General features: G+C 50.9%; 2 protein-coding genes across 2 annotated transcripts; one reads left to right on the forward strand and one right to left on the reverse strand.

Annotated features, from left to right (window-relative positions):
• Positions 1 to 171: 171 nt before the first annotated feature.
• Smdt1 (single-pass membrane protein with aspartate rich tail 1) lies at positions 172 to 2,337 on the forward strand. Its single transcript, XM_069999677.1, has 3 exons — positions 172 to 389; positions 1,239 to 1,379; positions 2,083 to 2,337. The coding sequence occupies exons 1-2, from the start codon at positions 204 to 206 to the stop codon at positions 1,374 to 1,376; spliced, it is 324 nt and encodes a 107-aa protein (XP_069855778.1). The 5' UTR covers positions 172 to 203; the 3' UTR covers positions 1,377 to 1,379; positions 2,083 to 2,337.
• Positions 2,338 to 2,989: 652 nt separating this feature from the next.
• Ndufa6 (NADH:ubiquinone oxidoreductase subunit A6) lies at positions 2,990 to 8,858 on the reverse strand. The gene is made up of 3 exons (XM_069999676.1): positions 8,689 to 8,858; positions 6,005 to 6,120; positions 2,990 to 3,195 (listed from the first exon to the last, which is right to left on the reverse strand). The coding sequence occupies exons 1-3, from the start codon at positions 8,828 to 8,830 to the stop codon at positions 3,064 to 3,066; spliced, it is 390 nt and encodes a 129-aa protein (XP_069855777.1). The 5' UTR covers positions 8,831 to 8,858; the 3' UTR covers positions 2,990 to 3,063.
• Between the last annotated feature and the right edge of the window lie 1,279 nt (positions 8,859 to 10,137).

Consider the following 10,137-nt stretch of genomic DNA (forward strand, 5'->3'; position numbering starts at 1 on the left):
CCGTCAGAGCTGGGGGTGGGGGGGGTGGGGCAGTGACGTCACCCAGTGACACGCCCAGCGATGGGAAGCATTGCGCAAGCGCTGCGCCTGGGCTTCTCTTAGCGCCTACAAGTCTCGCGAGGCTTGGGGAGGCGCCCTTCCCGAGGGCGGCGCCGGGCCGTGAAGGTGGGTGCGGGTGCCGGGACGAGGGGCGGAGCTGGGAGATGGCGTCTGGAGCGGCTCGCTGGCTGGCTTTGGCGTCTGTCCGATCCGGGGCTCTCCGGAGGGGGCCGAGCTGGAAGAAAGGTGGAGATGTCTCCGTAGTACAGGGCACATCAGGCCCGAACCTGGTACCATCTAGGTCAGTCATCGTTACCCGCAGCGGCGCCATTTTGCCCAAACCTGTGAAAGTGAGTGTCTGCTCGGGGGCGGGGCGATAGGGCCAAGGCCAATCGTTGTGAGGCGTGCGTGTGGCCGATGCTGATTGACAGGGGCAAAGACCAATCGTAGGCTCGGCACAGGCCGGAAGGCGGACCAGGGACGCATTTTTGCGCTACCGGTTGTGTGGACAGGTGGGAGAAGGGGCTCGGAGGCAGAAGTTGAAGGGCAAACGTTGCATTTTGCACTAGTTGGTCGTGATGTGCGTGGTGCGCCATTCCCCTGGGGCAGAGAGAAGTCATGCAATCGCTTTGTCCTCTACAGTTGAGATGAAAACAATGAATTGTGAAGTGTTTGTAAATAAAGGGAAGTGCAACCTTTTTTTTTTTTGGGTCCGGTCGTGGGGCCTGAACTCTGGGCCTGGGTGCTATCCCTCAGCTCTTCAGCTCAAGGCGAGCGCTTTACCACTTGAGCCACAGCGCCACTTCCAGTTTTTTTTTTCCTGTTTATGTGGTGCTGAGGAATCGAACCCAGGGCCTCGTGCATGCGAGGCAAGCGCTCTACCACTGAGCCACCTTCCCAATGCTTTTTTGTAATTGTTTTGAGTATCTTCTGGTAGAGCCAACTATGGTCTTCTGAATGTTCTTGCTTGCTTGTAGGTTGTACCTGATAATAAACTTTAGATGTCTGCAGTGCCTTTCTTTACCACATCTGTTTTGATGGCCACAACTTGTTCTAAATTTCTCCAAGGATTTTAATATCAAGTGGCCTACCATGGCTCTTGGGATCCACCGGAGGAAATGTTCTGAGGGGCCAGGACTTCCCGTGGTCCTGCCAGAGTGGGCTCTGGAGCTCACAGCCACCATTGTACCCCTCTGCAGATGTCCTTTGGCCTCCTCCGTGTGTTCTCCATTGTGATCCCCTTTCTATACGTCGGGACGCTCATAAGCAAGAACTTTGCTGCTCTACTAGAGGAACATGACATTTTTGTCCCAGAGGATGACGATGACGACGACTAACAGGTAACTTTTTTCCCCCAACTGGACAGGCACAAGAAGTGGGATGGCAAATCCGATGTGGAAATACCAGCATTTGGACATTTAGGGTAGAAGGTTCAGGGGATTGGCACAAGTGGTGATTCGTGTTTTGGATTTTTCTTTAAGTTGTATGAAAGTGACAACCAATTTACAGATTGCCTGGTAACTTTCAGGTAGAGGTGTTTGAACTCAGGGCTTTCCAGTCACTAAACAAGCACTCTGCTATTTGAGCTGCATCTTCAGCCCTTTTTGTTGTGGTTATTTTTGGACTTGATCGATTCCCCTGCTCCTGAAAGTTTTCACTTGGTTGGGTTTTTCACTCATGGATAGTGCTCTACTACTTAAGCTAATCTCCAGTTCTGGCCTTTGGCTGGCTAACTAGAGATGTCTCTTAGGCTTATCTGTCCCAGCTGGCATCGAACTTTGATTCTCAGGTTATATCCTTCTGTGTAGGTAGGATTGTAGGTTTATGGCACTTAGCTATTATATTCCTAAATGCGCAGTAACCCACTTCTACCAGACTGAGTTTTTTGCTGGCAGGGAAAGTGCCTTTTGTTCATCTCTGTGTCTGACCTGTGGTGCATGCCTGCTCAATGCACAAATAAAGGCACTCAACATTGCCTTTCTCCATGTTTGGTAGAACCAATCTGTCTGTTGCCCAGTTCATGGCTGCTTCCCTTTCTTACAGGGCATGGAGGGAGAAGGGAGAAAGGAGAAAGCACTGCTGAAGAAATGGTGACGCTCTCAGCCTTCTCCTCCTTCCCTATCAAGTGTGGGTTTGGAAAAGACCTCAGCCTTGCCTCCTGCATGGTCCAGAAACACAGCCCAGATCCTGAGGCTCTGGGAGAGGTCCCCTGAGATATGCTGTGCACTGCACACTATAAAAGCACCTGCCAGATTGTGAATAATTATAATAAACATCAGCTGTGTGTGACTTAGAAAATGGCTGAGGCTCCTCAATCTGCACAGGCTCCAGTTGCTCTGCATGCAATGTTATTTGCTCTGCATGTACTGAACAGCTGTGCCTCAGAAGCCTGCCTGAAGTAGGAAGTTAATTTCACTTTAAGGACAGGTGCTTGTTCCAAATGGAGGGGCTAGGGCTCTGAGCATCCATTTTATTCAGAACCCAGGGAACACACCCTTTGGTGGGGGAAGCAGTATTGATATGAAAACAGCCCATCCTGTCAGCTCTCCTGTGCCTGCACACCAAATGTCCCACTGTAAAGTCCGTATAAATACAACTAAGCGGTAGGGCAGGGTAGTGCATATTGGTAATCCCAACACTTGAAAGGCGGAGGCAGTAGTATTTAGAGATCAAGGCCAACCTAGGCAAGAAAATCTATGAGATACTTTAACCACTAAAAGCCAGAACTGGACTGTGGCTCAAGTAGGTAGTACCAGCCTTGAGTGGAAGCTAAGGGACAGCACCCAGCCCTGAGTTCAAACCCTAGTCCTCCCTTCCCTGCAAGGCAAAACAACAAAAACCCAATGCACATTTGAAAAAGAAAAAAGAACTGATACATATGCCAAAACCTCACTTTTTCGCAAAGGAGAGACTGCAGAGAAATAATTTGCCATGGAGCTCTATCCTGAACTGACAGTCAAATAATGAGTTTATTTGTACTCTAAAACAATTAAATATCCACATGTATCTTTTCATTGAGTGATGTCACGGGTCGTGGCCAACATAGAACTTGGACAGGAAATCCTTTGGCCGTGGTGCTTCTGTTTCATGGAAGAACCGCATAATATGTGTCCGTTGTTTCCACACTTTAATCGTTTCCTCCAATTCCATCTTGCCCTGTACAAGGGAGGGGACAGGTCAATGTGGTTAAGTCAAAGGTGTACAACAGGGATGCTCAGGACTCTCTTCTGCTTGACACAGACCTCAGAGCCTAGGCGCTGTCCCGAGCTGCTCTACCAATTAGGCTGAGCCACTTCCGGCTTTTTCTGTTTATGTGGTACTGAGGAATGTTAGGCAAGCACTCTACCACTAAGCCACATTCCCAGCCCCTGACCCAGACTATTTTTGAATTCCCTTGAAGTAGCTGTACAAAGGAGTCTCAATTGAACATGTGGGCTTATGAGTACAGTGCGTGTTGATCAGTCGCCCCTTCCATCACTCTCCATTTTGTCCCAACCCCACAGAGCGCAAGGTTCACATATGCACACAGAATATTATGACTATTTGCTCACCTTTCTTTATTCAGCTATCTATCCCCTTCCCCCCACACCCACCCACACCCACTTTTGTGCTAGTCATGGGGCTTGAACTCTCAGGGCTTGGGTGCTATCCCTGAGCTGTTTTTGCTGAAGACTAGCATTCTACCACTTCAGCCCCATCTCATTTCTGGTTTTTTGCTGATAGTTGGAGAATAAGTGTCTCCTGAACTTTCTTGTCCTGGTTGGCTTTGAACCAAGACCCTCAGATCTCAGCTTCCTGAGAAGCTAACAGGCATGTGCCACCAGCTCCCTGCTCATTTCTGTAGAGAATATTTTTTGGGGGGGTGGTCCGGTCGTGGGGCCTGAACTCTGGGCCTGGGTGCTGTCCCTCAGCTCTTCAGCTCAAGGCTAGTGCTCTACCACTTGAGCCACGGTGCCACTTCCAGCTTTTTTCTTTTTGCTTATGTGGTGCTGAGGAATCGAACCCAGGGCCTCAGGCATGCAAGGCAAGCGCTCTACCACTGAGCCACCTTCCCAGCCCTCCCTGCTCATTTCTTCTGTATTCATCCACTTTTCCCCAATTCATGTTTATTTTCTGGTATTCATTGTGTTAAATTATTAAGTCAGTTCAGAGGAGTTATACCACTGGAATCCTCCTCTGCATATACCAAACTTAATTTGTGTATATATGCATATGGTCCTGTGTTTGTTGTCATGCTTATAATTTATATCTAACTTGCACATATGAGAGCCCTTTGTGAATCTAACTTTTTTTCCAGATCCACCCATTTCCCTGTAAATAACATTTTTCTTGATGGATGAGTAAAATTCACATTTTCTTGATCCTGATGTTGTTTTGATTCACATTTCCTTTATGGCCTGGGGTGGAGCATTTCCTCATATGATTATTGGCCATTTTTACTTCTTCTGACAAGTCTCTATTTAGCTCCTTTGCCTATTTATTAATTGGATTATTAATATTATTGGGTTTGGATTATTTTGAGATCCTAGTATATTCTGGGTATTAACCCCTGTCAGAATATAGAATTATGAAAGATCTCCCATCTTGTAGACTGTCTTTTTAGCTTAGTAACTAAGCCCTTTGTAACACACTTAAAAAAATTTATTAAGTAATTGTACAAAGGGATTACAATTCAATAAATAACAGACTTTTTTTTTTGGTGCCAGGCTAGGGCTTGAACTCAAGACTTGGGTGATGTCCTTAAGCTTCTTTTGCTCTAAGCTAGCTAGCACTCTACCAATTGAGCCACAGCTCCAATTGAGGTAGTTAATTGGAGAAAAAGAGTCATGGATTTTCTTGCCTGGGCTGGCTTAGGACTGTGATCCTCAGAATCTCAGCTTCCTGAGTAGCTAGGATTACAAGTGTAAGCCACTAGTGCCTGGCTGACATGGACCTTTTAAATGACTTTGGGCGGGCTGGGAAGGTGGCTCAGTGGTAGAGCGCTTGCCTTGCATGCCTGAGGCCCTGGGTTCGATTCCTCAGCACCACATAAGCAAAAAGAAAAAAAAGCCAGAAGTGGCGCTGTGGCTCAAGTGGTAGAGCGCTAGCCTTGAGCTGAAGAGCTGAGGGACAGCGCCCAGGCCCAGAGTTCAGGCCCCACGACTGGACCCCAAAAATAAATAAATACATAAAATAAATAAATGACTTTGGGCAAATAACTGCTCTATCTAGTTGTTCCTGTATCTAGAAAATGAGGTCTTTCAAATATTATCTCTGGTGAACAGATGCAAAGAGGAGACTTTCAGGTTGACATGTAACCGTGCCTGCATAACTTGACTGGTTTAACTCCAATTTCTATTTAACATTTCTCTTCTATGTTATTTCCTGGCCTACACTGAGGTCCCCACACTGATGCAATGTGACTGGCTGGGGAGATAGAACCAGGCCCCTAACTGCTCCCCATTTATATAAGACAGAATTCCTCAGTTCTAGCTGTAAGTTGGCACCCAGGTAAAGCTGCTGCTCTGCTTCCAGGGGCTGCATTCAAAATGTACTCAAACTTTTCTTTGCATTGTTCTTTAGTTATAAAATGTAAGCCACAGTAGATTCTCCTTTAACAATCTTATCTTTTTTTTTTTTTTGTCGGTCGTGGGTCTTGAACTCTGGGCCTGGGCGCTGTCCCTCAGCTCTTCAGCTCAAGGCGAGCGCTCTACCACTTGAGCTACAGCGCCACTTCCGGTTTTCTGGTGGTTTTTATTGGAGATAGGAGTCTCACGGTCTCTCCTGCCCGGGCTGGCTTTGAACCGCGATCCTCAGATCTCAGCCTCCTGAGTAGCTAGGATTACAGGCGTGAGCCACCAGCGCCCGGCTCTTATCATCTATTTAACAAGATGATAACTCCAACTACTCCTCTGAAGTAGCAGTTACCTGTTCATCTGGGAAGACTGAGAAACAAGGGGCAAGTTGGTCAGGAAGGGCCAGTTACCTTAATGACCAGAAGATCCACCACCCTGGGGTCTGTGACATGGGCATTCTTCATAAACATCTCTCGAACTTTATTCCGCCCCTGTTTCACAGTGATGTCTAGCTGGAATAAATGCACTAAAGAGAAAACATGATTCAGAAATTACATGGTTTAAACATGTTTTTTAAAAACATAAGGCAATAAATATCCATTAACAGACAGGTTGTCCATTCATTCCACACACCAATAGCCTGACCCTAAGCTCTGTGCCTGGAGATGCGACATGTAAGATGAGGCTCAATGAGTTTGCATTGTTTGGGGAAACAGACCACACACACACACATGCATGCACGCACATGTGTGTGTGTGTGTGTGTGTGTGTGTGTGTGTGTGTGTGTGTGTGTGTGTGTCTTTTTTAATGCCACTCCTGGGCTTGAACTCAGGACCTGGGCACTGTCCCTGAGCTCCTTTTGCTCAAGGATAGCACTCTACCACTTGCCACAGCTCTACTTCTGGCTTTTTCTGAGTAGTTTATTGGAGATAAAAAAAAGTCTCACAGACTTCTTTCCAGTCTGGCTTCAAACCACGAAGATTGCAGTCTCCTGGGTAGCTAGGATTACAGACATGAGCCACCAGTGACTGGCCAGACCATTATATTTGAAAGATAGCAAGACAGCACAGTCGGAACAACCTGGATTCAAATGCCAGTTCCCTCATTTATATCCTGTGTCAGTTAACAATGCTGTATCCGAGTTTATCTTTATTTTTTGTTCTTATTTTTAATATATTATTGTTATTAAGGTGGGGGTTGGCATTTCATAAGTCTGGTAATGAGCACGTTTCTCTTTTTGGACAATGTCACCCCTTCCTTTGCTTTCCCCCAGCTTTCCCCTCCCATCCCTGTCCACAAGTTACATACGTCATTTTCTGAGTCTATTAATGAAATGAAGACAAACATACCTAAATTTCAGAGCTACTGTAGAGACTGCGTAACATAAAATGTTTACATCCACCTCTAGCACTGACTGAGCTTTTTATGAATGTTGGTATTACTTGCTGCTTGAGGTGGGATTGAGCTAAGTCACTCAGCCTACCCTCATGACAGCCTCAGCCTCCTGAACAGATGGGGAGGCAGGCAACTGTGCCCGAATGTTTTCTTTTTCTCCAGCATTGGGGACAGAACCCAGGGTCTTGCACATGCACCTCTCCCACTTCCTGTTGTGCCCGCCCCTCACACCTGTTATCTGCTTGCCCCTGCACAGCAAAACACTACTTCCATAGTTCCCACTTTCTTAACACCAGGTAGGATTAAATTCTGGTCACCAGCAATCTCTCAAAAGGTCGGTGTGAGAGTCACTGTGGTGGCACATGACTGTAATCCTAGCACTGAGGAGGAAGAGGCAGGGCTGGCTGCAGGACCCTGTTTCAGAAAGGGGGAGGGGCTGGGAAGGTGGCTTAGTGGTAGAGTGCTTGCCTAGCATGCATGACACATAAAAACAGAAAAAGCCGGAAGTAGCACTGTGGCTCAAGTGGTAGAGCGCTAGCCTTGAGCTGAAGAGCTGAGGGACAGCGCCCAGGCCCAGAGTTCAGGCCCCACGACCGACAAAAAAAAAAAAAAGCAGCAGCAGCAGCAACTCAGGGACAGTGCTCAGGCCCTGAGTTCAAGCCCCAGAATTGGCCAAAAAAAAAAAAGAGGAGGGGGGTGCTGACAGTAGCACAGTTCACATACAGCAAAGAACTGGGCTGCTCAGGGAGCCTTCTGTAGGTCAGCAGCAGAAATAGCAAAACACCTCAGCCAATATTAACAATTGTTAGCTTAATGCCAGGCCCTTATCATTTGGGGTGTATTCACCTACTAACACAGTAACTTTCCAAAGGTGACTATTCTGAGGGCAGGGCATGGATCACACAGCTTGTCGGTGCCTAACAGGCAGAGTTTGGAGGACTGTGAAGGCTCCACTATCTACACACAGGCAGGGAAGAACCAAGTGCTCCCATGCGCAAAACACACACAACACGCTCCCCCTCAGACGAGCCGTGATGAGCACGGAGAGCACTAACAACATGCACAGCCCGACATTGCTGAGGGTGGGTGGGGAATACGGGGGTCTGCGCTCTGGGCCTCTTCCCCGCACTGCCACGGACGGCGCGGGGGAGTTCCCAGTCTTTGAATCAGTACTGGGACAGATTTAAGGGCACAGGCCGGACAGGGCCATTTAAAGCCAAAAGAGGGGCTCGCGGCGGGGAGGGGGGCGGCCGGCCGAGAGGAGGGGAGGCCTACGGAACACGACCGGGGACGGCACGGCGGGGGCGGGCTTGCACCCCGACAGGGGGACCGCTCCCCTGGAGACTTGGAAGGTCACCCCGGACTCCGGGACGACCTTGGGGCAGTCAGCGCCCTCGCCCGGCTCAGTGCTGGTGGGGGGACGGCCAGAGGCTGCGGCCCGGCTGGCTCCGGGTGGAAGGCGTCTGAGAAGCTTCCCGGGGCCGGCGGGGCGGCCTGGGACGGGGCGTCCTGAGCCGCGTCGCCCACACCACGTCCCTAAGCGCCCCCGCCCCCCCGCGCGGGAGCCCCGCCAGGCCTCGTCCCCGCCGGCGCGGTGACCCGCTCCCGGGCACCGGGGTCGCCGGCCCCCGCGGGGCCCTCAGCTCGGCCGTTGGGCCGTGAGCAGCCTCCGGTCCCCGCGTCCGCCGCTGCCCCTCACCGGCGTTTGGCACCTCCCGGTACCAGGCGCGGTACAGCTCGCGTACCCTCCGTTTGGCCTCGTTCAGGTCCCTACTGAAGATGGGCTTCACCGAGGAGCTGGCGACCGCAGCGGCGGCCTGCCGGAGGCCGCGCGCCGCCATCTTGCGAAAAAGCTACCACCTCCGCGCTCCTTGACGCGCGTGCGCCCCCGCCCAATGCCTTTTCTCATTGGCTAAAGCGAGACGCCACGCCCTCTGCGCCATGGGTGGGCAGGAGTACGGTGCTGAGCTCTCCCATTGGCTGGAAACTTTGGTCTCGTGGGAAAGTGACCTGCGGGCGGCGCATGCTCATTCGCACTCAGCAGGCCGCCGCCGCCGCCGCCAGGGGGCGCTGCTTCCCGCCGCCTCCTGCGTCCCGCCTCCTCCGCGGGTTTCTCTCGCCGGCTCAGAGGAGGTGACAGCGGCGCGGGCGCTGCGGTGTGTGTGTGCGGGGGGGGGGGGGGGGGGGGGGGATCGTTTTGCCGGGAATACGTCAGCGCGCTCCAGGCTGGAAGGCCGAGTATGACATGATCGCCGTCCTCGTGTGTCTTTTGTGTGTGTGTGCGGTTCCGGGGCTTGAACTCGAGCCACCGCTTCACTTGGGGCTTTTCAGGGGTTCATTTGGGATAAGATTCCCAGGACGTTCCTGCCTGGGCGGGCTTCGAACCGCGGTCCTCGGGTCTCAGCCTTCCGTGAGCCCGGCTGCTGTCCATGTTTTTAAGTTAACATTGCATTCATGACTGACTTTCTGGTATCCAACTTAAACACTCAACCTGCGGGACAGGGAGGGTTCTCACCCTAAGTCCTTGGACTTTGAGGTTTGCGGGAAGTCCTGGGTTTCGGTTCTAGGACAAGCCCGGCGGAGATGCGGGCGTGCAGGGAGAGAGGCCCAGTTACTTCCTGGGACTTCGTTTTCCCTCCAGATTGCAAATGCATGGCTCCCACTCCTGGGAAAGCTTTGAGAAAGATAGAAAAGGGATTTATTTTACGGGTGCTGTGACTCGTGCCTGTAATTCTAGCTGAGCTCTGAGGATCGTGGTTCAAAGCCATTGTGAGGCTGATCTCCAATAAACCACACCCACAAAACAAACCAGAACTGGAGCTGTGGCTCAAGTAGTAGAGCAGAAAAGCCTGGGGACAGTGTCGGGCCCCAGGGTTCAGGCCCCAGGACATGTAATTACTGGCCAGGCCGAAGTCGCCCTGTGCTGATCTCATAGCACTGCGGCCAACCAACCACGCTGCAGGGGGCGGTGTGTGTGTGTGTGTGTGTGTGTGTGTGTGTGTGTGTCTATGTGTGTGTGTGTGTGTGTGTGTGTCGAGGCTGACATCACTTCCCCATAGGGTGTGCCCCCCAGAGGGGGCGGGGCATGGAGCCTGACATCACCTCCCCATAAGGTGTGCCCCTGGAGGGGGTGTGGCATCGAGAGGCT

This window comes from Dipodomys merriami, unplaced genomic scaffold, assembly GCF_024711535.1.
Source record: "Dipodomys merriami isolate MVZ:Mamm:240054 unplaced genomic scaffold, mDipMer1.0.p SCAF_55, whole genome shotgun sequence".
Taxonomy (NCBI): Eukaryota; Metazoa; Chordata; class Mammalia; order Rodentia; family Heteromyidae; genus Dipodomys; species Dipodomys merriami.

What these genes read in the sequence shown, in the direction of transcription:
- Smdt1 (XM_069999677.1), top strand. Translation starts at nt 204, where the DNA reads ATGGCGTCTGGAGCGGCTCGCTGGCTGGCTTTGGCGTCTGTCCGATCC. An exon ending in TTTTGCCCAAACCTGTGAAA is followed by an intron (nt 390 to 1,238) that starts GTGAGTGTCTGC and finishes ACCCCTCTGCAG; the next exon opens with ATGTCCTTTGGCCTCCTCCG.
- Ndufa6 (XM_069999676.1), bottom strand. Translation starts at nt 8,830, where the DNA reads ATGGCGGCGCGCGGCCTCCGGCAGGCCGCCGCTGCGGTCGCCAGCTCC. An exon ending in CCGGGAGGTGCCAAACGCCG is followed by an intron (nt 6,121 to 8,688) that starts GTGAGGGGCAGC and finishes TTTTCTCTTTAG; the next exon opens with TGCATTTATTCCAGCTAGAC. An exon ending in TGGATCTTCTGGTCATTAAG is followed by an intron (nt 3,196 to 6,004) that starts GTAACTGGCCCT and finishes TCCCTTGTACAG; the next exon opens with GGCAAGATGGAATTGGAGGA.